Source organism: Bos indicus x Bos taurus, chromosome 7 (genome assembly GCF_003369695.1).
Source record: "Bos indicus x Bos taurus breed Angus x Brahman F1 hybrid chromosome 7, Bos_hybrid_MaternalHap_v2.0, whole genome shotgun sequence".
In the NCBI taxonomy this organism is placed as follows: domain Eukaryota; kingdom Metazoa; phylum Chordata; class Mammalia; order Artiodactyla; family Bovidae; genus Bos; species Bos indicus x Bos taurus.
Genome location: NC_040082.1, coordinates 37,637,690 through 37,664,937, shown reverse-complemented (window position 1 = coordinate 37,664,937; position 27,248 = coordinate 37,637,690). Strand labels below are relative to the sequence as shown.

Here is a 27,248-nt window from a genome sequence, read left to right as displayed (position 1 = left end):
ATTATATCTAGCCTCTGTGCTTCTGCTGATTTTTGAGATAATTAAATGAGGTACCCCAGGAAGCACATTGAAAAAGCATAAATACTCCACTGAGGCACATGATCATCATCTAATGGATCTGCCTCATTGGTTATTTACTTTTGTGAAAAGGTGAAAGTGTTAGTCGCTTACTTGTGTCTGACTCTTTGTGACCTCATGGACTGAAGCCCACCAGGCTCCTCTGTCCATGGAATTCTCCAGGCCAGAATACTGGAGTGGGTTGCCATTCCCTTCTCCAGGGAATCTTCCCAACCCAGGGATCAAATCTGGGTTTCCTGCATTGCAGGAAGATTCTTTACCATGTGAACCACTTCCACTATTTAATTTACATCCTAATTAATTCAATATAAGAAATATACCTTTTTAGATGAGTAATTTCTAGAACAGGAGCTGGATATAAAGTACTTTTAGTTGTTCCTAATCCAAGAAAGTTATTTTATAATATTTCTCCTTATAAACATTGTTCACATTGTTTTCAAAAGGAAACTTGTTTTAAAGACAATGGTTTTTAACCACAGAGCCTGATATGTACTCTGTGTAAGTATCTGTAAATTTTAAATTAGTAAGCAATTGCTTGTGGCAAAATAAATGATAATAGGTTAAACTGGAAGCCAGCTATGGAACTAATGAATTTCAGGCCAGAATATTCCAGAAACATTCTGAAACTATACTATTTTTAAGGTGGAGGAGAACTTGGAGACTACACCTTTATTTTATAAGACTGGTGACTTCTTTGATACTACAAATATGGCTTCAGTGTCAGAGGTGAAACTTGAATACTGAGTTTCCTGAGGTTCAGTCCACTGCATTGTTAGAAAATTACTATTTTTTGATAGGGAGCTATATTTGCAGGAAGCTGTGAACATTGTTGCTACAGGTACATCTAAGCCTGGAAAAAATATCTGAGATCTCTAACTGTGTCACTGGAATCTTGAATTTCTGGTGACAGCATCGATGAGAAAGCAGGAAAGCATGGGCTTGGATGCTCCCAGAGCAATTACTAAGCAGTCCAGGCCCTCCTCTTTCGGTCTTTCTTCTCTCTCTTTTCCTTTCTGACAGCAATTGTTATTAGAATATAAAGAATAACCATTAGAAATGAGCATGTGTTATTTATATGTAATTACCTTGAGTTAATCTGATTAAGTAATATAGGAAGCATTGGGAAAAGCAGGAAATGTGTGTGGTATGTGTGTATATATATGTGTGTGTGTGTATATATATATATATCGATGTGGAAGGTATGGGGAGCTTGTCTGCATGTGAGAGAGAGAATATAATAAAGGATTATAGGAGATTATAGGATCATATTGGCAAATCAGATAAGAATATGTATACATACACATACATAAACTTTCTTAAATTTAAAAAGTAATATATACTCGTAACAGTTTAAACAATATAGAAAGATATAAAGTGAAAGAAAGTATTCCTACTAGCCTATATCCTCCAAATGTAGCCACTACAAAAACAGAAAGCAAAATCAAAATAATGCAGTAATGATTGTGTTACTTGTGTTGTACTTGGGACCTTAGATACAGCTACAAGTTAGAGGAAAGGGTGGGTTAGTTAAATGGTACTATATTTAAACATCCCCCAATGGTCATCAGTTGTCACTGCTATTTATTAAATAACTCAAATGTATCCAAGATGTGAAATGATACTATTATGAAGAACTTTATTATATTTCTAACTCATCTTCTTACTCTTTATTTAGCCAGCACTGACTCAGTGCTATACTACATTAATCACTGTGGTTTTTTAATTTATTTAAATTTCTAGTAGAGCTATTCTTTTCTATTTTTCACTTTCCTGAGTCTTCCTATATATCTTTCTTTCAAACAAACTTTAGAATTGCTGTTTCAAATTTCAAAAACAAACCATTAAAAAAACAAAACCCAAAAACGAAGCCCATTGAGATTACACTACACTCAGAATATTTTAGAAAGAACAGATTCCTTTAAAATGCTACCTTAAAAAAAATCAGTTATTTTTAAATAAAGTTTTCTTTCCTTAAATACATTTTGGGGAAAGGGTTCTGTTTTTCCTATTTATATTTTAATTATTATTTATACACTCTTTATATAGAAAAGCTATGGAAATGTTTCTAACTTTTCATATGATTTCTAAAGGTATTTCTCAGGTCTCTTGGATTTTGCTTGACTAATTTTTTTTGTGTTTTTTTTGCTAAGGGTAAAATTATTTTTCCTTCATTTCTAAATTTTTTTCTCTCATGTAATTTCACTGGCTAATAATTTTGAAAAAGTTAAATAATGGTGGTGATGGTGAGATTCACTTCTTGTCTCTGCCTTTACTATCCCACGTTTAGACAAGAGGTAAGAGATAGAGCCTTTGGTTAAATAGATAGATAGAGAAACCATAGCAGGGAAGCAGTCATTACTCCCCAATTTCCTAAAGGATTCTATGTTTATAATCAAGAATGAATTGTTATTGTTGTTGTTTAGTCACTAAGTTGTGGCCAACTTTTGCGATCCCTTGAACTGCAGCCCGCCACAGCTCCCCAGTCCATTGAACGCCTCAGGCAAGAATACTGGAGTGGGTTACTATTTCCTCCTCCAACCAAGAATGAATACTGACTTCAATAGATACCTTTGAAACCTTTTGGTATCTACTAAAAGGATGAAAATCTTGTCACCTCTTCAATTTATTAATATGGTAAATACATTTTTATTTTGAAGTTGCACTATGTGTTTAGCTTGCTTTTTGTATTCTCTGGATTCAATGTGAAAAGTTAATTTAAGAATTATTATTTTCCCCCACTGATGTTCATTAGTGAAGTGGATGCATAGTTGCCTTTATGTACTTTTGTTCTTTTTTACATAGGTTTTGGCATCTTATTGATGTTATACCACTCTCTAAATCATTTGCAATTTTTTTTTTTTTTTCCCTGCTAGGATCTGCTAGAGTTTAATACCCATGGAGGTATTTGCTTTTGAAAATTTGACAGGACTGATTGATGAAACTTTCTAGGACAGTTGACCTTTTGCAATGTGAGTTATGTTTTTCTGTCCATTATCTTAGTTTTATCTTTGGTAATTAATCTGTTTTTGTTTTCTCTTTCTCCTAGGCTCAGTTTTGATCATTTATAATTTCTAAGGATATCATATATTTTAACCATGTTTTCTAACATTCACATAATTTTCTTTTAATTGCATCTTTTTATATGATTATCATGCTGTTAAAAAAAAATGTCTATTGTGATATATCCATATTGGCTCCCTATTGGCTTCTTTAATAAGCTCTTCCTTGGTCAATTACTTCCTGATTGTACTTAACTTTTTAAATAGTAACTGACTTACTTGTAAATTATTTAATTTTCTAATTTGTTAATTTACAGTATAAATTATTTCTTTCTTCTTTAAGATATTTGGTTGATATTTTAACTTCTTGAATTATATATGTCTACTTTCTAAAATTAGTTACTAGAGATTTATTTGAAACTACAACTTTCTATTAACTATTTTAGCCACATCCCTTAGAATTAACTCTGTAATATTTTAAGCTGCCATTATTTTCCAAATGTTCTGCAAATTAATTTTTATTGTATCTTTGACACATGAAAGTGAAAGTCGTTCAGTCATATCTGACTCTTTGCAACTCCATGGACTGTGACCCCATGGAATGCTCCAGGCCAGAATACTGGAGTGGGTAGCCTTTTCCTTAGCTGTATAAAAATAAGTTTATACAACTAATTAACTTTATTAAATATACTACTTAGGTAATGTTTCTGTCATTTTTGTCTCTTTACTTTCAATCATTCAAATTTATTTGGATGCTATTTCAATTTTAGTTTTATGAATTATATGAGTTATAAACCAATGATTATATCTTTGATTTTGATTACAATAATTATATTTCTCAATCAATATTTTTTAACTTCAAGTCATCCTTATATAGTAAAAATATTCAATCTTCATTTTTTTTAGATTTATATTTACTTCATTTGTTTTTGTCTGAGTTTACTTATTATATTTCTCCATAAATAGTTTTTTATTGGGTTTAGTTCTTGATTTAAGAATCTTATTCTTTTAATATGTGAGTTGATATATGTTTTAGTTATAATAGTTAAGACAATGGTCTTCATTCATTCATCTTAATTTCTACTCTACATTTTTTTTAAGTTGTCCTTATCCTTATTCTGATGTCTAGCTTTACATACATTATCTGTATCTTTTTTTCAGTGAAATATAGTTGACATGTGTATGCTCAGTCGTTCAATTGTGTCTGACTCTTTGTGATCCCATGGACTGTAACCTGCTAGGCTCCTCTGTCCATGGGATTATCCCACAGGGAATACTGGAGTGGGTTGCCATTTCCTCCTTCAAGGGATCTTCCCAACCCAGGGATTGAATTTGTATCTCTTGTGTCGCCTACTTTGCCAGGTGGATTCTTTACCACAGCACCACCTGCATAATGTTTTGCTAGTTCCAGATGCCCTACATAATGAATTGATGTTTGTTTCCATTATGAAATTATCACCACAATAAGGCTAATGACCATCTGCTCCTACAAAGGTATTACGTTATCATTGACCAATATCCTTTATGATGTCTGTACCCTCCCTATTTATTATATAAATCAAAGTCTGTACCTCTTAATCCTCTTCAGCTATTCTGTCCATAGAGTACAGACACCCCTCCCCCTCTGACAAATAGCTGTTTAATCTTATATCTATGGGTATATTTTCATATTATTTGTTCATTTGTTTTTTGAATTCCACAAGTAAGATCATGTGGTATTTGTTTTTATCTGTCAGACTCATTTTACTTGGCACAATGCCCTTTATATCCATCCATGTTGTCATAAATGACAATATTTCATTTTTCATGGATCAGCAATATTCTACTCTATACACCACATCTTCTTTTTCTATTTGTCTTTTGATGGGCACTTAGGTTGACTTCATATTTAACTAGAAAATAATGTTGCTCTGCATCTCTCTTTTGTTTATTTCTACCTGATTTTCTAAGGTTTTATAAGATGAATTATCAGTTCTTGATTCTTCTTCATCCATAATGGCTCAGATTTCATGCTTTAGTGTAACACCAAAAGTTCTTAGAAATGGAAAGGTCAATTCCTCACCATTCTTACTCAACATTTTGACTTACGTTTCAGGGGGAAGTTAGTCTTTAACCAAACATCTCAGATGACCCTAAGGTAGTGTATGGTAGACCCTTTAAAAAACATAGTTGTGTAAGTTATCTATGTTAATTTAAAAGATATTTTTAAAAAATATTTCAGTTATCTTTTATTTCTAACTTAAATTTTGGAGTCATAGAGTTTTAGTTATACATGCTACCTTCAGTTCTACATACTAGCATATACTAACTTTTTCTATTCTAAAGTTCTTTATTTTGACTATCTTCTGTTGGGAGCCAGATTTTTAAAATTACGCCATAATATTTTTCTTTGGTTGTTCCCTTAGATTTTGCATACTAAGGATAGATTGTCCTTCTTTTGCCTTGAAATAATACCAATAATGAAAGTGAAAGTCGCTCAGTTGTGTCCAACTTCTTGTGACCCCACAGACTTTACAGTCCATGGAATTCTCTGTTATATTTTCTCCCCCTCCAAACTCTGTAACATTTTTTTCCATTGTCTTATAAAATTTAATATTGCTGTAGAGTAGTTTCAGATTTATTTTCCCTTCCTCATAGGTCATTCACTTTTTCTGATTGAAAGTTTAAGTAATTTTAAAGGAACATAATAAAGTAGCAATGGTATTATATAATTTTTATCTCAGAACTCAGTATATCCTTTATGCCTAATGATTAATTTCATTACTGGTATGTATAAACATAATGTATAGCATAGTAGTTAGAATGTATCCTTTGGTCATAATTTCTGTTCAACCATTTCTTAGTCATCCAACCTTAAGAAGATTAATTACACTCTCCAGGCCTCTGTTCACCATCTATAAAATTATAACAACTGCAACATAGGGTGGGCTTCCCTGGTGGCTCAGAGGTTAAAGTGTCTGCCTGCAATGCGGGAGACCTGGGTTCCATCCCTGGGTTGGGAAGATCCCCCGGTGAAGGAAATGGCAACCCACTCCAGTATTCTTGCCTGGAGAATCCCATGGGTGGAGGAGCCTGGTGGGCTACAGTCCACGGGGTCGCAAAGAGTCAGACACGACTGAGCAACTTCACTTTCACTTTTCACAACATAGGGTAATAATGACTTATGTCATAACAAGATATGTAGAGTGTCTAAGCAGACACATGGCATTCAAGAAATATTAATCATCATCATTATAATCAGTTAATGATGTCAGATTTAAATATTTTTTCTATTTTCTTTTTGTTTCATCCTATATTTCACAAAAACCGCAGTTCTGTATGCTTACTCTGCTGTACCTGTCCTGTATATTTATTGTTTTCTCTAAGTGGTTTTTATCTGTATTTCTCTTTTTTTCTTTTTCTGTATTTGACATGGTTTTCTATAGCCTGAACTTTGTGGTACTGCCTTGATGTTTTTGCCATACTGATTTTCTTTCTTAGAATTTTAGATTTAATTAGTGTCTAAGAAAATTGTTTATACTTGGCCTTTTGTTTCATATTCTCTTTCTTTTTTAAAAAATTTTTATTTTATTTAACTTTACAATATTGTATTGGTTTTGCCATATATCAAAATGAATCTGCCACAGGTATACATGTGTTCCCCATCTTGAACCCTCCTCCCTCTTTCAATTTTTCCAAGAAAAACACTTTTAAATTAAAGTGTTAATATATCCTGAAGTATTTTTTCCCATAAAGAGTCATTATCTTTTGCATGCTGAGTTCCTCTGTCTCCACCAATGAGTGAGAGACAGAGAAAGAGAGAGGGAGAGAAGTATGTCGTCTGAGAGCTTTCCTGTATAGCTGCCATGCTGCTTCTTTGTTTAGATGCTTTATTTTGAGACAGACTTTTTCTATAGGCTTTTCCTACTACTGGCTCTCCTTATGCATTTCTGTCTCTCTGCAGAGTTTAAGTTGTAGTTGGGTACTGATTATTTTGCTTTTCCATTGCCATGTTATCCTCTATGGCTTTTGGACACAGAAAACTGCACATGGGTTTTGGATTCTTATATCTCAACTTCTCTAACACTTTTTACAACAGAAAACAGACATCAGTTTTCTATTTTTTCATCATTTTAAGGGCTGGGTGGTGTGTGTGTGTGTGTGCACATGTGTGTGTACCGCCACACTCTCATAGTAGGTATATAAACCACAGTAGAACGTTTCTAGGGAACAATTTGAAATATGCATCATAATTTTAAGGCATATGCTTTTTGACTCAGAAATTTCACTTTAAGAAATGTATTAGAAATCAATGGTGTACAAACATGTCAGTAACGGAACACTTATTTGAGTTGTTTATAATTGAAAACTACTTAGAAACCATGCACGTCTAACAACAGGTGCTCGTTGTATAAATCCTGGTACATTCAAGGAAATAGTTTGTGGTTATTAGAAATGCTGTATACTTAAAGACACAAAAAAAGGTACGTAGAAAATAGCATACATTCAATAGTAGAGCATAATTATTTATATAAAAGTATGGGACTAAATGAAAAAAGGGCAATGTTAACAAGGTGTCAACCCTGGAGGTTTTCATAGCCTTCTGCATATTTTTTTAAAAAAGCATGGCCAAGAATTAGTTTCATAATCATAAAACCGTAGTAGATCTAACAAAATAAAAATTAGGAAAGATACACACTGCTACCATCCCCAGAACAGTGACTATTTATAGAGTGCTCTATGCCTGGTACTGTATAAGACCTCAACAAATTATCCTCTCAGTGGTCCCATGAAGCAAAAATTAGTATTTCAGCTTTCAGCTGAGGAACTTGAGGGATAGAAAGGTTAAACAAGCGAAATATTACTCAGCTCATAAAAGGCCATGCCTGGCTGTGAACCCAGTTCAGTCTAACAGCTACCATCATCCAGGTGCACCCTCCTAACTCTAAGGATTGTCAAATACATTTTAACACTTTTTCAGGTGAAAGGTTTAATAGCTCAATATTTAAACTTTTGAATATTGACCCTTATTTCATACTCTAAACATGAACTTAAAAGAGAATTCAAAGGACAGAGTAAACACATACCCAACAAAAAAAAAACCATAAATGCAGAAGATATTAAGATTCATATTTCAATGTAAATCATTCCTTTTAACATACTGTTTTATGAATTAGAAAGAGTCCTTGACACATGAGGGTCCACGTCATAGCATCAGAGAGTATCATTAACTCTTTCAAGCCATCAGTTGAAAAGAGCACCAAAGAGGCACATTTTCCTTCAAATATTCTCATAATCTGAGGCGATTCCTGAATTTTCATGCAACTTTAACCCAGTGTAAATCAAAGACGAATCATGAAGTATACTCTGATTCTGATTTTGAAAAATACAGTATTTTTCAACCATTTTCATTATAAGCCCAAACTCTGTCAGACATGTTTCTACATGATTAGCATTCTGCCTAGAATACTGCCCAATCAAATCAGTCTACTTCCACTTCCACAATAGTGGCTTCGGTTAAAAACAAGAACAGCAGCAACACCACAGCCTAAGGGAATAGGCATAGTAGGGGATTAGAACTAAAATAGTTGAGTAATGAAGTTTCAAACATCTCTTCTTCTGGAATCTACCTGATACCCTTTATCAGACTCTTTGCTATGTATAACACACCAAGTAACAAAGTTTAAAAAGCAACTTAAAATAACAAAGCAAACTAGCAATTTAAGAGGTTAACCATACCTGTCTCCCACCAGAAAGGCAGTAACAATGAGGAATCAAGGAATTTGGGGTTAGAGGCACAAAACTAAGGAAGAACATGATACTTCAAGATATAGTAATGACAACTCATCTGGCATCAAGTCCTCATAGGAAAGATTTACAGATTCAGTACCATTTGTGGCCTCATCGAGAAATAGAAGAAAACTGAGAGACACATAGGCGATGATAATCTGGAATGGTGACTATTATCATCCCCCTTTCCCTCCTCCAGTTGGGAGGGCAAGGTGAACGACAGTTTGCCAATTAAGACGTGTAAACATGTCAGGATTCAGAAACCAAACTCCAAGTTTTAGCCCTCAGTGGACTTTCTTTGGAGTTCATGTAAGTCAAGAGCATTGACAAAAAACAATCTCAGTTACTGCCTCTTTTCTATCATTATAGCAACACTGGGCCTGCTGAGATAATACTTATTTATAAAATATAAATAATAATAAAGAAATAAGGACTTGATGCAAACATAACATTCTCAGACACAAATGAATAATCTAGGACAGAAAAATATAGGTTCCTGAATTCTGAGCCAACCTAGGGAGGGACTATAATTTTCCACCTATTCCAACAACCAGAAGAAACACAACAAGAAAACTAAGAAAGGCCGGGGCATATAATGACACTCCATGTTCTCAATACAAATGAAAAGGAGCTCTCAAAACATGATCCATCTGGTTTCTTTCTTTAGCACAACAATAATGACTGAATGGAACACTGCAGTTTAGATTCATCATAACTACATTAAAAAAAACAAAAACCCAAGAAAATCCCATTAGGGTCCCATGAAAACGTTTAACACATCCCCACGTCTCTATGGATACAAGTCCATAGGTTATCTGTAAAAACTCCCATACATTATTTTAACGGGAACAGCTAAACAAATTGGCTCCAACAGAAATACAAATAAATGGATTAAAAACTCGCTATCTAACCGTATAGAGAGAGAAATCGTAATTGGTAGTCCGTCTAGTTGGGGAGAGGTTTCCAGTTGGGTCCCACAGGGATCGATATTGGGTCCCATTTTGTTTAATATCTTTATAAAAAATCTGGAAGACAAAGTAGAGAATGTGCTAATTAAGTCGACTGATGCCACTAGATTAGGATTGGTGGTTAAAGTAAATTGGATATAGATAAATGCTACTGGCCTTTAGAAAGACCGACCTTAACAGAAACTAGGACTTCTAGTTATATCTTTTTAACGTTATCACTTAAAAATCTAATTCCAAACATTATAAATAAATAAATTTAAAAGATCTTAGGTTCAATGAAAAAGACAACTTAGAGACTCATAAAACCCATGAATGCAGAATGAAGGATGTCCCCCCGATAGAGATATTCTCAGCACAGCTTTATTTGGAAAACTGGTGGCTGTGGGTTTCTCAATACAATAAGGACACTGCAGGCAATTCACATATCCAAGAATAATGGTACTGAAAAGATGAAGTAACTACATTCTCAAAAATATATGTATCTAGTTATTGGCAGAAAAATAAACAAGAAAACAACATAAAGCTTAAAAGAAAAAAAGAGCTAAAACTTGGAGGCATAGACAAGAAAAGTGGGTGAAATTATCAACAGAAAATTCTACAAGCACACACACAGACACACACACAAAATAGAAGAATGCAAGGTGTAACAGGAGGACTTTCCTAACATTTGAAAAAGATACTGCATTTTTTTTAAACTACTTCTAAAGATGCGTGGGAAAAATATTCAGTAGAACTCTTACTAGTTTGAGGTTTGTTTTTTAAAATCTTAGTATTTTACAATTTAATTTGTCACATGGAGACAACTGTGAAAGTAATAGTGATTGTCAGTTATGGATTCTTGTGTATAGACAGAAAGGTTTATTTTAGGTGATGTTAACTGAACTGAAAATATGGATAATGTGGAATCGACTTTTAAATTTTATTGGATAAGGACTGGAAAACCTAGATGGCCTCAGAATCTTGTTAACTCTGCTATGCTACCTCGGATATTTCATTTTCCTTAAGAGCCTTAGTTTTTGCATCAGTTTAAACACAAGGCTAAGGATTGTTCTAAGAGCTGCAGATACTCTTGTTAAAATAAGACCTTACATGAAGCTTATACAGAGATTAGAAAACTGCAAGTACAATTTTGAGCACCAGTGAGTGGGTTCCCACCTGGCTAGGCTTCCCATTTTCATCCCCCTCTGACATCAGGACACAGAATAGTTTAAAAATCACTTTAGATTATCTGACATGCTGCCTCTGTCTCTTAAAAAACTATCAAAAGAACCTGTAAAAGTGAATCCTTCTCCTCATGACTGATTTCTCCAGAGCATCCAACAATACTTAGTTGATTATATGTGCCTGAGCTTTAAAAAAAAAAAAAATGACTGTAGAATTACAGTTGAAAAGAAGGAACATTCTTGATAAGAATGAAAATAGCATTATTCATAATGCCAAAAAGAAAGACAGCATTGTGCAATCAGGGTCCTCTGTGGGTCTCCTCTAACCTTCCATGCTGGGCTAAGAAAAAAAAAAAAGGAGTCTGGTATTAGATAGTTACCTTTTAAAATCTAATCAAATGGCTGTAAGTATTCTGGCCTAAGAAATAGCTGATACAGTTTTTGGTTGGTCTGTTACAGATTTTATAGCTAGTGTCTGTTGAAAAATGATTTCTTTGCTTTGATTTTAAAATTTCCAATGTGAAACATTCCTCTAGATGATACTCTTGTTTTAGAGATGGGATTGCATCCTACATATCAGAGCATGTAAAATGCAGAGGCAAGTACCACCAATAGGACTGGAGACTGAAAATTTTATTATTAAAATAATCATGCTTATAATTTTATTAATATTCATCAGTTACATAGTGCCAATCATATTCTTAGAACTATGCTATTCTCTCTACATTTTATCATAACTTCATAATAACTTCTGAATAAGGACAACTCCATTTTACAGATGAGAAAACTGAAGGGTCAAAGAGGGTTTTTGGCCTATTATCATATAACTATTAAATGGTAAATGTCAAATCTGACTCCAAAATATTTGTTCAGAACTTTGTGCTAAATGGCAACTTCTGAAACCATGATGTTATGCATGCTGATTGAGAAAGCAGAGAAACAACTCATACAATTTATGCTAAAGAGTTTTAAGAACAGGGCAAGCATCTTATATTTTTCTCAAGTTGGAAACCAGAGGATTGGACTAGCACAGGGTTTTTCAACCTCAGAAAGACTGACATTTTGGGTTGGATAATTGTCATGCGGAGGCTGTCCCATGCACTATTCGATGTTCAGTAGCACACCTGGCCTCTACCCACTAGATACCAGTGATAATCCCCTCCTCATGGTTCTGACCATCGAAACCTCTACAGACATTGTCAATACTCTTCCAGGGGCAAAACTGCCTGTGATTTGAGAACCACTGCACTAGAAGAACTCTGATATCTTTTTTGTTCTCTCACATTCTCTGCTCTGAATTGCAAATCCAACATTAGCCAAGAGGATGGGTTCTGCATCACTATGGGGTACCTGCCCATTGAACCATTCCCTGCCTCCATCTTGTACACTGAATTTAAAACTGTCTGAAGCTCTCCAGGTTCAGTTTGCAACAAAACTGCCACTCTCTGGTACTTAAATGTATCATTTAAATGCAAATTGATAAGTAAAAAATAGGGTCGATGAAAGTAAAAAGAGATCAGATGTAATCTTAAGTTAGCTTTGCATTAGGCAATTGATTGAGTCTCATTTCAAACTGCAGTCCTATGAGATAGTTTTATTTATTTATTCATTTTCTCTTCTTTACTAAAGCTACTCTTATCAGGAAAATCATAAAATGGATTTAAAAAGCATTCTCTCATTTGATAGCCTGAGAGGGCCATAATGCTACCTTGGAATCTATTAACAGATCCCGATAACTGAAATCGAGAGCATTTAAAAGGGATTGACAACTTCCTAGACCCTGTGGTTTACTGACTTATAAGGGCCACACTTAAAATTTGCATTATTATGAATATCATCTCCTGGAAAAGGAATGCCTTTGATTTACAGAATAGTCCAAAATCAAATATCAGACCTATGGATATATGGAAAATATCAGTGAGTCAGAAATTTTCACTGGATTTGCTCCAAATAAAATTCAATGGCAGAGATGATTTATGGTATGCTATCCTTGGAATTAAATTGAAGTTAGAAATATTAAAATGTCAATTAAATAATTATTGGATGGTTAACAATTCCAGATGGCTTAAAAGTATTACCATTTTCTTAGTTCCATCACTATGAGCTATTTATCAAATCCACATTACGTACTACTTTATAAACACTATTTATGGGATATATTAAAATAAGATCTTGTTTTTCTCATATATTTTGAAGGGTCTAAATTTGGACTCAGGGAAAGCATGTGCATAAATATTCTGCTCAGTGCAGAAAGTTACCAGTGCAGGAAGCCAGGTGAAGTATTTTTGAAGTATAGACAGGAAGATCTATTGGAACTGCTATCAATAGGCTCAAAATGGAAATTCTAAATATTGAATGCAAATTAGAATAATATTAGGATAATTTTAAAAATTATGATGCTTAGGCATACCCCAGGACAACCAAATCAGAATTTCCAGGGAAGAAACCTAAGCTTCAGTAATTTTTAATACTTTCCTTGTCATTTGATTGGGCACCCAAGATTGAGAACGATTGCTTTAAAAAATAGTTGGATTTAAAACCGTATGGAAATTGTTTTTTGACTATGCTTGACTTAAGCAACATGGTGGCCTCTTGTATGCAAATGCTTCAAGGATTTTAGGTGGTAATGTGAAAGGCATTAACTAATTATCTGTCACTTAGAAGGTTATTCTTTTTTTCCCTTCCACTTCTCTTTCTATCCATCTGATGACTTCACAAACGAAGTGCCAGTTTGTTGCTGGTGAGTCTTTAACACAAGTCTGTACTTGCTTATTTCTCTTTTAAATCAAAGAGAATGCAGAGCTCAGGCCCATAGCCTCTATGTAATATAACCTAGAATTAATAGTGTAGTTTCGTTTAAGATTATCTTCCAGCAAGTAATACTGATATAAGTGATATGAAATTTCCTTTATAAATCAATTTAGATAAAATGAGTTAATTTAGATAAACATAAAGTAAATAATACTACACATTCTGCTCATAAATGGAAAAAGTCACAAAAGTGGTCTCAGATGACTGCAGTTTGGGCCACCCTAGTGTTAAGGTAAAGGGCATCTAAATGTGTCATAAATTTGGGCCCTAATTATGTCTCCATCACAAATGATGTCTTCCCTGGGCTTTAGTTTTCTCATTTGTTAACAAGACCATGAACCTATATGGCAGGCATTCTTCTATGACTTTAAGAAGCAAGGAGGGCTTGCCCTTTGAACCTACCTTGTTGACATCCAGGCGCATCTTCTCATTGTTGGCACTGGCAGCCTTTTCAGCTGCTTTCTTTTGGCGTTGAGGTCCCCTCCCAAAAAAGATGTAGTTGACCAAAGCATATTCCAGAAGGGCCATGAAAACAAAGACAAAGCACCCCATCAGGTACATGTCAATGGCCTTCACATAAGGGATCTTAGGGAGAGTCTCCCGGAGGTGGGTATTGATAGTGGTCATTGTTAGCACAGTTGTAATTCCTGCAAAAATGAGACAGAATAATAATGTTTGTATTTGCTTGCTGATTTCATCATAGCTGGAAAGGTTAACTATACTCTTTTACTTTTTCACATATCCCACACAATATATGAGTGAGTGGGTGAAAGTCACTCAGTCAAGTCTGACTCTTTGCAACCCCATGGACTATATAGTCCATGGAATTCTCGAGGCCAGTATACCTGAGTGGGTAGCCTTTCTCTTCTCCAGGGGATCTTCCCAACCCAGGGATCAAATCCAGGTCTCCCGCATTGCAGGTGGATTCTTTACCAGCTGAGCCACAAGGGAAGCCCAAGAATACTGGAGTGGGTAGCCTATCCCTTCTCCAGCAGATCTTCCTGACCCAGGAATCAAACCGGTGTCTCCTGCATTGCAGGCGGATTCTTTACCAGGTGAGCTATGAGGGAAGCACATGATATACACTGGGCAATTATTATATATCAGCCCTGTGATAGGCCTAGGAAATATGCATAAATCATTAATTTATAATAAACATTAATCATTGGGGACATTTTCTTTAATCATAGCTTTATGGTTATAGTTATGTATCTAGTGTGGGACTTGGAGATGCGAATTAAATGCTATGCAGACATGTGTGTAAGACAGGAGTTGAGAAAACAGAGTGGATCATAATTTAGCTCATGATGTGGCAGGGAAACGATCAGGAAATCCCACCTTTGGAGCTGAGTCCTGGAGAATGAGTGGGAGTTACCCAGGCAACCAAAACCTGGAGATCAAAAGTGATAGTAGATCTAAGGGCACTGGTAGTGGAGAGAATTTTTTTAGGGAGGTGCTTTGTGGGGATGAAAGTACACAGCCCATCAAAAGAATCTCAAGAAATTCATTGTGGGTACATTAAAGGATATGATGGGAAGAAGGATGAGAAAAGTGGAGATTAAGTAAGGCCCGAATAATGGAAAGCCACATACAGAGAGCTTAATGCAGAGCTTGAACTTAAAATTGAAGGCAACATGGAGCCACTGACCAGCTTCAACCAGACAGGCATTAGGGACAAACTGTGTTTAGACAATCGCTCTGGCACCAGAGTGGAGCACAGACGGGAAGCATACAAGACAGGAAATAGAATACCAGCTTAGAGTCTTTCAGAATAAGAAAGTAATGAAGGGGAAATAAAATAATTGTGTGTGTGTATGTGTGTGTGTTTAGTTGCTCAATCATGACCAGCTCTCTGCAGTTGCATGGACTCTAGCCCACCAGGCTCCTCTGGCCATGGAATTTTCCAGGCAAGAACACTGGAGTGGGTTGCCAGTTCCTACTCCAGTGGATCTTCCTAACCTAGGGATTGAACCTGCGTCTCTTTCATCTCCTGCATTGGCACGTGGATTCTTTACCACTAGCACCATCTGGGAAGCCCCCAAATAATAGTAATAGTACTGAAATCAATAAATGCATATTGAAATCAATGAATAGATGCTATGAACAAATGATGGCAAAAATATGGAAACTAGAGGTGGAAAGTAACAGGAAGCAGGTCTATAGCCTTCGTGTTTTGGGGTTGGGAATGTAGGCACATAATGCACAGATTAATACTACAGAAGTATCACACGATGCTTTATGGGAAATGCCATACTAGCTCAGGTTATAATTTTTTGCCCAGCTGAGGGAGCATCTTCAACAGTGGGGAGTAGTTTCCCTCAAAGCTATAACTGGAGGGACAGAGAAATGCTGGATAAAAGCACTGGGAGTTCAAAGTCCTGAGGTTTGATAAGGTCCAGCTTTGTAGCAAAACAGTAATATGAAAATAGGAGTCAGAAGTCAAGATCACACAGATGTGAAGTTGTAGAGTCAACATCTGAACTGGGATCTCTCTAATTCCAAAACCTGTGTCCTTAACACACTACCCAATGACACAACCCAATGTTAATTTTCAATTCTATTATTTTTTTAGGAACATATGTTTTCTGATTTAATTTTGTCAAATAAGATCAATCATACTTTTTGTCTTGTTTGTCTACATGTTAATGAAATAGACACAGAAAAAATAAATTTGAGCATCTGATTCTGAGCATGGCCAGAAAACCATGGTTATATTTTAGATCTAGGTGTTTTATAGTTCTCATATCTTTTCTGTATTAGTTAGTTTGATACATTTTCCAATTTCACTTTTCATTATTTCATCTAGAGCTTATCTTGTATGACATGACTATTACATGTGTATTATAAAACTGACAATACTGATGTCACTACTTATCTAAATCTTATGTTAAGGTGTTTCTGACCTAGTATTAAACTGCTCACATAAAAGACATTTTAAACATTTCTTTAAAAAGTAAATAACTTACTTACTATTCCTATAATAGGCATAAAAATGAAAAGAGACTTTTATTTTGGAATAACAGGATATTTGCAAGTTCCATTCATTACTGTGTCCAGCAAATATTTACTGAACACCATTCACCGTGTGAGACACTACAGATACAATTGGAGCAAAATTAGGTATGGGCCTTCTCCCAAGGTATCTTCAATACTATGAAGAAAAAGGATATCACAAACCAAATAAATATAAATTATAACTGTCGTTCGTGTCCAAGGGTGTTCTACAGTATTTTAGGAGACTATATCACAGGGGACTTGATTCAGTCTAAGAGGTCATCAATTCTCCTTCCATCCTAGAACCACCAAAATCTAATCTCAATCCAGCGGTCAAAGTTATTCCTTTATAGGTGAAATCATGTCACTTTGCTCAGTGACTAATTTCACTCAGAATAAAAGTAAAGACGTTATGATGGCTCCTAGACCACTTCAACATCTTTTAGTTCCCTCTGCCTGACGTCTGTACGCAGAAATTCAATCTGCACCCACCTACTGGTCACCTTGCTCACCTCTTTGGCCTGTTTCTACCTGGGGGCCTTTTCATCTCGCTGAAATAGACTCATTTAGACATTGATGTGACTTGATCTTCTTCAAGTCTTTGTCCATTGGCAATTACTGAATGAAGTTTACCCCGATGATGCTAAACTGTCCCCCAGTATGCCCTCCCCTTCTTTTGCTTACTTCTTATGTTTACTATATTATGTAATTTGCATGTTATATGCAAAATAAATTTACTTTTTACCTTTTTATGTTAGAACATAATTTCCAGAAGGGCACTGGTTTTATCTCCAGTGCCTCGTATGTATGACACATAGTAGGTATACAAAAAATGTTGTTGAAGGAATAAATAAATGACTTTGCTAAGGAAATACTGATTTAATTGAGATTTACTGGTGGAGCAGTTAACAACTTTATATTTTATAAGGATTAGTCAGGACTTAATAAAGATCATGTAAAAGGTGATAAATTTACTATATCTTGAGTTAGCAACATAAAAATGTGCATGAACTGTAATTTATTCTCTTCCTCTGATATTATAATGGAAAAACATCAGAGCATAAGATGAGTGATGCCATGGATGATTCCCCAATGTTCCTACACTTTGTTGTCTCCTGCCCCCTGTTGTGCTATTCCAAAGCCTTAATCAACCTTTAGAATTCTTTCCACTCACTGATTTGTTGCACATTGCATTTCTTTGTTTCTTACTCAAAAAAAAAAGATGGAAGATAGGTCTTTTCAGGTAAGAAAACACAGATAAAAACTGGACAATTACCAAGCAGTATTACATGAACTATGCTTCAATAAAAATATCAAGCTGATGCGACTAATTTCATTACTGACAGTTATATAGTTAACTAATTTTGACATGAAAGAGTTTTAATTAGTGTTCAATTGATTTAAACGCTGAATCAGATCATCCAACGTCTCATATCCAAATTCTTGTAATGTGTGCAGTCAGGTCTCGTCACGCATCACAAACTTGAGGGTAAGGAAAAAGTACACCAGAGCATGAACACACACACAGGCACACGCTGCAGGCAGTCAGACCCATGCCTACCTAATGCCACTCTTGCAGCAGAAGCATCGTAATTAATCCAGAAGGAGACCCAGGAAAGGATAGTGATCAAGATAGATGGCATATATGTCTGCAGGATAAAGTAACCAATGTTTCTCTTAAGCTTAAAGCTGAGGGATAACCTGGGATAGGAACCTAGAAAGACAATTTTAAAACATCATCATTATCAGTCAGTATTTATAGGATACTTTCCTTTAAAGACCCATAAACAGTTTCTATATCTTCCCTAAATTCAATTTTAGCTTCTGGTGAAGGGCACTTCCTTATACAAAAGTAGTTGAGCAAACAGGGCTTTTAATTAGCAAGACTTACTCAGTGTTGACTATATCCCACCCTCACCAGTAATTAAAAGAATTCCAGCTCTTCCCTGCTCAGCCTCCTACACTGAATCAAAGGTTTACATTCTCTACGATTGTAATGATAAGACACTTTGAGACAGTCCCTTTGTTCCCCTTTTAATTGTTTCTCAGCAAGTCCATCCTGTACATTTTTATACATAAGAATAACGATGCACACTCTGACTGTAGCGTAAGACATCTCTTCAACAAGCCCCTGGATGCATGTTAAGGTGAGGATCAGTGGCAAGGCTTCAGTTGGTATAGCAACTCCCTGAAATTTTGTGATGCAGTATTTTATCTGATTTCATTGCGTCCATCAAAGTTACAAAGGGATTCCTGACCCACCAAAATATGGATGGAGAGTCACTTTTCCTGAGGAATATTTGTGGGGGATATAACTAAAGGATCAGATTCTTGAAACTGGGTCCTTTGATGGTGGGAATCTAGGGAATTATATTTTAAACAAGACACGTAACAGAACATGGTCTTAAAACATAAAAAAGTCACACTGATAAACAGGGTGTGTACATGTAGGGCAGGGGAGAATATTCTTACTAATTGAAAGAAAGCCTTGTCTAGCCCTCATGGGCTGAAGCAAGTATGTTAATATTAAAGAAAAAATATTTTAAGTAGAAACTCATTTCCATAGTGTCTCAGGGGTTCAGAGGACCTCAAATCTAGGAAAAGTTTCTGTTGTTCTCTTTGCAAAGCTGGAGGCTATTTTGTATTCTTGGTTGAAGTAGTTTTCAGGGACAGGAAGTGCCTGAGTCCTTAGCAGAAGGACAATTCAAGATCTACAGTTATAGTACTACCTATTTCTGTGCTTGAGGAATTCATTTCAATAAGAAAAATAAAAGAGGTATATTCCTGGGGGCTTATTAATTTTCTTTTAATGAGTATGGAGAAAACTGCTGACTAAAACCAGCCTGACCTCAGTTCTGGAAGAGTAAGATGGTAAAGGCATCGAGACACTCTAAATATCTGGAAAATCTTTGAGCTTCGAACAGTAGGTAAGGCTACATAAGGAAAGTCCTGCCCTCTGAGAAAAATGTGAAATCCTCCTATCCTATTGTCTTTAGAGAACTTCACTGTGGTCAGACCTGTGCAAACTGTGACTTGGCTGTCCTCAGTGTGTTTCAAACAATTATAATCAGTTCTGTGAGATGCATTATGCCAGGGGGACAGCTCTGACCCAGGTTGTTTCTGGGTCATTTCTCTCCATACGCCATCTCTAACCCTTATTCCCTCCTCTAATATATGAGACACATTCGCTTTGCTGTGGGTACCTTCTTGAAAATAACTGGATGGGTTCCAAATGGGCCTGTTGGGGAACTGAGCATTTTCACAGACCTAAGTCTTCTAGAGTCCCCATTCTTTCCTGGGACCCAATCCTGATATAAATGAACTCTTCTGGCAAAATATGATAAAGCCCCTTTTCTCTTAACCATTTCCCCTGATACAAACCTGTGGAAAAAACAACCTTCTTGGTGATCAGTTTGTAATCTACAATAGAGAATTGTGGAAGCTCAATCTTGGTTACTCCTGTCACTGCGTTATCATCCCCACGCCAATAAAACTCAATGTCATCGGTTGTATATCCATCTGTAAAAGGAAACACATACACAGATACACAGGAGACAGACAAAATAGAAACAAAAACTGTTTAGAAGATGAACTATGTAAAGGATAATAGCTACAGCTAAAGGTTATTATGTGTTAGGTATCATACCAAGCACTTTAAGTATATTGCCACCTTTAATCCTCACAATAATCCCACTGTGGAAGAATAATTAGGCCCACATTACAGAAATAGGCTTAGAGAAATTAACAGCTTGTATTAAGTCTTGTAACTAGGAAGTGGTATCATTGGGACTTGAACCTAGGTTTATCTGATTACGAATCTCATTCTCTCAAACATTATCATGTTATCACTTAGCCCTGGATGGTACTCTAAGAGAAGAAAAGAAGAGGAAAATCATTTATCAGTCAGCATTGAATAGTACTGAACCCTCTCCTGCCAATACAAAATATCTGGATTTCAAGTCGGAAAAGGAGTGATTATGAAGAAGTGAGCCACTAACTTTTTTAATATTCACAGACGTGATCTCTAAATTTGACTGTGTAGCATATCTAAATTCCAAAGAACTCCCTAAAAATTTATATCAACATTAATTCCAGGAGTTTTAAGAGCATAAGTACAAATGAATAGTGTACACTGCAAAGGCATAGCACATTTAAGGGGTTTGGTTACATTCATCCAACAATTACTTATTGGACACCTACTATGCTTGTCAGTGCAGACTTGCTATATAATAAAAACATTTTATTTATAAAATAATAAAAGGATAATGATCCTTTCAATACATGGGACAGAGTGGGGCAAACACACATTTACTAATTAATGAAAGTGAAAGTCTCTCAGTTGTGTCTGACTCTGTGACACAATGGACTATATAGTCCATGGAATTCTCCAGGCCAAATTACTGGAGTGGGCAGCCTTTCCCTTCTCCAGGGGATCTTCCCAACTCAGGGATCACACCCAGGTCTCCCTCATTGCAGGCGAATTCTTTATCAGCTGAACCACAAAGGAAGCTAACTAATAACTAATTAGTAAGCATAAACATAACTGCAATGAATAGACACATTTTATATTGTAAACAATGATGTAGAGGGAAGCATGCAGTGAAATCCAGCAAATACCAATATTATACAAACTCATCCAGCCCCCATAAATCCCCCCCTCAAAGCACACAGTATATTTGTTTATCACATTGATCTCTTCAAAGAACATCTGTATCCAGATAGCTGAATTTTTACAAGTCTAGGAGCTATAAGTGGAGAAGGCAATGGCACCCCACTCCAGTACTCTTGCCTGGAAAATCCCATGGAAGGAGGAGCCTGGTAGACTGCAGTCCATGGGGTCGCTAGGAGTCGGACACGACTGTATAACTTTCAAGTAGACAACCTGAGCAACTTCATTTTCGCTTTTCACTTTCATGCATTGGAGAAGGAAATGGCAAGCCACTCCAGTATTCTTGCCTGGAGAATCCCAGGGACGGGGGAGCCTGGTGGGTTGCCGTCTCTGGGGTCACACAGAGTCGGATACAACTGAAGCGACTTAGCAGGAGCTATAAGTAAGTGAAAGTCACTCAGTTGTGTCCAACTCTTTGTGACCCCACGGACTGCACATCCATGGAATTCTCCAGGCCAGAATACTGGAGTGGGTAGCCTTTTCCTTCCCCAGGGGATCTTCTCAACCCAGGGATCACACCCAGATCTCCCGTATTGCAGGCAGATTCTTTACCAGCTGAGCCAAAAGGGAAGCTTGGAGAACATATATTGCTTTCCCCAATTTCAAAAGCAACAAAACAAAGACTTTTTTAAGACTTAAAAGACTTAGAAAACAAAGACTTGTTTTAAGTTTAAGTTCTTTGCCTTTTGACATGTGACTAGTTAGTGTAACACTGAGGACTAGAATGCCAATCCTCTAGTTCTTAGTTCTTGAGATTTCTAATTAACCACATTTTGCCAGAGAGAAAGTCAAATCTCTGAAAAAGTGGAAGCAAATTATTTTTCAAAGAATTACAGTACCCTCTATTTGAGAATCTGTGTAAATCATAGCAATGTCAGGCAATGTCTTAACTTTTCTAGAAATATGAAGTTCTCTTTATTCAAAAGAGCAGTCATCTTTGTGTGATAATAGAAATGTAGTTTTCCTGGAACAGTTACTGAGAACTTGAACTTGTGATTCCATAATGATAGGTTTTTGGACAATAGCTAATGATTTTAAAAGGGTTATTTACTTGCCAGGGCTTCCCCAGAGGCTCAGTGGTAAAAAAAATCCACCTGTAATAGAGGAGATGAAGGTTCGATCCTTGGGTTGGGAAGATCCCCTGGAGGAGGGCATGGCAACCCACTCCCATGGGCAGAGGAGCCTGGCAGGCTATAATCCATAGGGTCACAAAGAGTCAGACACGACTGAAGCGACTAAGCATGCATGGAAGCACATTTATTTGCAAACATCACAAACTGTAATAAAAATTGTGGAGTTTAAATAGATTATACATCACCAACATTTTTATCAGCATGATTACATATAGAGTCCTTTATTTTGTTAGAGAATGTCTTTTTTTCACTTAAAAGCATGATTTAAAAGTAAGTTTTTCATGATTTTAAAGGAAAGCCTAGGTTTTAAGTAAATGGCATAGCAAGCAGATTCTCAGAAAAGAGCTCACTCCTTAATAATCTACTCCATTAATATTCTCCACCTAAATCTAAGAACTCAGCTGTCTGTCCCAAAGGATAACTACTCTTTTTCTAAATGGCAAAATTTTCCTAAGGTGGCTATGGGAACACTCACAGTCCAGGACTTTGACTCAAATTTAATCCCATTTCTCATTGGTTATCGAAATACATTTCTCAGTTATAAAACTGTTTAGAGTCGATGACATTCCCACCTTCCATAAAACAACTTAAAATAACAAAAGAAGGTCAACTTACTCCTAATTTCAAGCCAGATAGCTAGAAATGTATTATAGAACTGAATCTGTGTATACACATGAAAAAAGTATTTATGAAACAAGAAGGCAATAGTTTTCTAGAATGCAGCCATCTTCAAAAGAATAGGACAAGAGAAAAGTCAACTCAGTATTTCCAGTAGAGCAGTGTCCCCAACTCTGTGGCCTGTTAAGAAGTGGGCTGCACAGCAGGAGGTGAGCGGCCAGTGAGCCTGCTAAACTTCATCTGTATTTACAGCCTCTCCCCATCTCAAGCATTATTGCCTAAGCTCCGCCTCCTGTCAGATCAGTGGAGGCTCTCCTAGGAGTACAAACCCTACTATGAACTGTGCATAGGAGGGATCTAGGTTGCGTTTTCCTTTTGAGAATCTAATGCCTGATGATATGATTCACACATTATGACGATTTGTATAAGTATTTTTCCATACATCGCAATGTAACAATGATAGAAATAAAGTGCACAATAAATGTACCGTGCTTGAATCATCCCCAAATCATCTCCTCTGCCCCTGGTCCACGGAATAACTGACTTCCAAAAAACTGGGCTCTGGTCCCAAAAAGGTTGGGGACCACTGCAATAGAGGACTCAATCTAAACTAGTAAAGAGTGTGTTTCTGGTCCTCTAGTCTCCTTTCTTCATCCAAAACCTTGATTTAAAATAAATTTTTAAAGTAAAAAATTTCAGTATTTATCTTTTTTTGTTCATCACTACAAATCTTGTAACAGAAACTTTGCAGAGAGGCATGGAGTATCAATGTTATTTCAATACAGTTGAAGAAGAGAAGCCTAATGGTTTTTTAATAGGTAGAAACATTATAATAAAATATAGGTTTTTGTCAAAATGCAAGATATTTTACATAGTGCTTGCTAGACAATACCTTGCAGAGAACAGGCACTTGGCAGCAATTACTGAACAATTATTTATATATATATGGATTTGAACAATGGTTGTCTATCCAGATGATTGGCATTGTGAAGAGACATAACTGTCTCTTGATTCTAGCAGAGTACCTGGCACATAGAGTACCTGGCCTTAAATAAATATCTTCTGAGTGAATTCAATAAAAGTCACCTGATGATAACATAGCCCTTGAGTATAATAGAAAAATCCTTCATTATACATTTCTCCTTATATATTAGTTGGGCAAGTTACCACCTTATCAGCTAGAGAAATCTGCAGGCATGTCAAGAAGCAACAGTTGGACATGCAACAACAAACTGGTTCCAAACTGGGAAAGAAGTATGTCAAGGCTGTATGTTGTCACCCTGTTTATTGAATTTATACGCAGAGTGCATCATCCAAAACGCCAGGCTGGATAAAGATGCAATCTTCATGCCAGGCATGATGCAATCAAGATTGCCAGGAGAAATATCAATAACCTCAGATATGCAGATGGCACCACCCTTATGGCAGAAAGCAAAGAAGAACTAAACAGCCTCTTGAAAGTGAAAGAGGAGAGTGAAAAAGCTGGCTTAAAACTCAACATTCAAAGAACTAAGATCATGGCATCCAGTCCCATCACTTCACAGCAAACAGATGGGGAAACAGTGAGAGACTTTATTTTCTTGGGCTCCAAAATCACTGCAGATGGTGACTGCCCCCATGAAATTAAAAGACGCTTACTCCTTGGGAAAAGAGCTATGATCAAACTAGACAGCATATTAAAAAGCATAGACATTACTTTGTCGACAAAGGTCCATCTAGTCAAGGCTATGGTTTTTCCAGTAGTCATGTATGGATGTGAGAGTTGAACCATAAAAAAGCTGAGCGCCGAAGAATTGATGCTTTTGAACTGTGGTGTTGGAGAAGACTCTTGAGAGTCCCTTGGACTGAAAGGAGATCCAACCAGTCCACCCTAAAGGAAATCAATCCTGAATATTCATTGGAAGGACTGATGCTGAAGCTGAAACTCCAATACTTTGCCCTCCTGATGCAAAGAATTGACTCATTGGGAAAGACCCTGATGCTGGGCAAGACGGAAGGCAGGAAGAGAAGGGAATGACAGAGGATGAGATGGTTGGATGGCATCACTGACTCAATGGACAGGAGTTTGAGCAAGCTCTGGGAGTTGGTGATGGACAGAAAAGCCTGGCATGCTGCAGTCCATGGGGTCGCTAAGAGTCAGACACGATTAAGTGACTGAATTGAACTGAACTGAAGTTACCTAACCTCTCTTGATCCTCAATTTTCTCACACGAAAATTGAGATATTAATAGTAATATCTATGTCACAGAGTTGTTAAGCACGAACAATAAACTGTTCCTTGTAAAACACTTTAGAAAAGTACCTGGTAGATAGTGCTCAAAATTTAATACTTTCTTTTTAAACAAGAATTATTTAAAATAAATGAAAACGTGTATTTGGTTACATGCCACTTTGCTATTTCATAAAAACATATAAGCATTTTCACAGTGAGAAAACTTAGCTGCTCAGTGACATTTATAGGACTGTCCAAAGTGATAGTCAAAACATTTGAAGGTTATTTTGATGACTGAGATTATGGCATCTGACACAATGGAGCAGTATATTGTAGATACTCCTTGGCTACTGCTGGCTTAAAAACCCAACCTTCTTGCCTTCATTTTGGGCTAACCAAGTATAGAATATTGTAAATGGAAAGCAAATCTAAACTCCTGCATCATTGATTTTTGTAGATGAAAGAACGACAATCCATAACAGTGCCAGGGTGGTCAAGTTCAAAAGCCAGCTCAACATACTGTATAGGATTAGCTGAAAGCAGACCTAGTTTTCTTCCTTTCTTTGAATTTTCTCTGAAGGAATATTTAGCAGTCTCTCAATGTGATTAAAAAATAAAAGAAAACATATGCAAATACGTAAGACCTGACTTTACAGCTTTCATAATGATAATGAGTAAAAAATAATTAGATATCTTTTAAAGGATATCAGAAGCAAGAGATGCACTGATGCTCCTCATTAGTGTCTTGCAAGGTAAATTCATCTTTTATATTTTATTCATGGGATTCTAGAAACTGAGTGATTAAATTGAATTGTTATCATTAAAACATAACACACATCAATTCAGATGGCTTACAGATAAACCAAAATACAAATTTATTGAAATTTATCTAGGAGGAATTAAAACTGCATGAAATGTTACTAAACCCTGATCAGGAAGGACAAATATGTTAATCTGTAAATCTATGTAGACATGAATGATAGATATTGGTAAATGTATGTACTAACTAAATGAGATCTAAGGAGGAAAATACACCATTTTAAAAACATTTATGAAATAGCTGAACAGGTTCTCACAACTCTTACATATCTAACTATGTAACATGGCACTTAAATAAGCTTTTTCCTTATTTTAGTTATAGTTTATATATTCATTTTGTTATCTACTAAGTAAATATTATATTTTATAAGGATATTAATATGCCAAAAATATGAACCTGTACCAAGATATTAAACAGTGGAGGCTGATGAGAATATTTAGAAGAATTAACTGAATTATCAATGGTGCCATTTTTTTCCCAGTGGAAAATTAAAGCAATTTATTATTCTCCTGATACTTACTTTAACTTTGCCAATTGGACTGTTAAATGTTCTTAGGTAGTTATCTGTATTCTGTCTCCATTGATTCAACACAGCAACAGCTACATAGTACAGCTGACCTTTAAACAACATGGTTTGGACTGAATAGGTCCATTTGTAGATGGATTGTTTTTCAATAGGAAATACTATAATACTACATGATCCATGGTTGGCTGAATCCATGGATGTGGAACTGAGGATGCAGAACTGTGGATACGGAGAGCCGACTATAAATTAGAGGGGGATTTTCAACTGTGTTGACAGGTGGGCCCCTAACATCTGTGTTGTTCAAGGGTCAACTGTACTGCCATTTAGGATGAGAACAAGAATGCAAACATTCTTCTCACGACTAACTCAGTGACCAGATTAGAAGTCTATCAGTCCATAATCAGAATGGACTCTACTCCATGCAGAGGCCTGTACATAAGTGCAAAGGTGCAATTGAGTACAGTCAATTAAAGTTACAGGGATCTTTC

At 36.0% G+C, this 27,248-nt stretch overlaps 1 protein-coding gene across 5 annotated transcripts in view; it reads right to left on the bottom strand.

Annotated features, from left to right (window-relative positions):
* The window catches only part of GABRB2 (gamma-aminobutyric acid type A receptor beta2 subunit), a 293,254-nt gene that overhangs the window by 29,217 nt on the left and 236,789 nt on the right, over positions 1 to 27,248 (bottom strand). For 3 of the 5 annotated variants that reach the window (XM_027545758.1, XM_027545759.1, XM_027545761.1), the window contains exons 7-10: positions 20,164 to 20,301; positions 18,344 to 18,496; positions 14,191 to 14,435; positions 9,758 to 9,871 (exon numbers count right to left, since the gene is read on the bottom strand). In XM_027545758.1, the coding sequence (XP_027401559.1) occupies positions 9,758 to 9,871; positions 14,191 to 14,435; positions 18,344 to 18,496; positions 20,164 to 20,301 (650 nt within the window). Of the gene's footprint in view, positions 1 to 9,757; positions 9,872 to 10,152; positions 11,318 to 14,190; positions 14,436 to 18,343; positions 18,497 to 20,163; positions 20,302 to 27,248 lie in introns of those variants that run through there. The other 2 variants (XM_027545763.1, XM_027545762.1) reach the window with 2 other exon arrangements.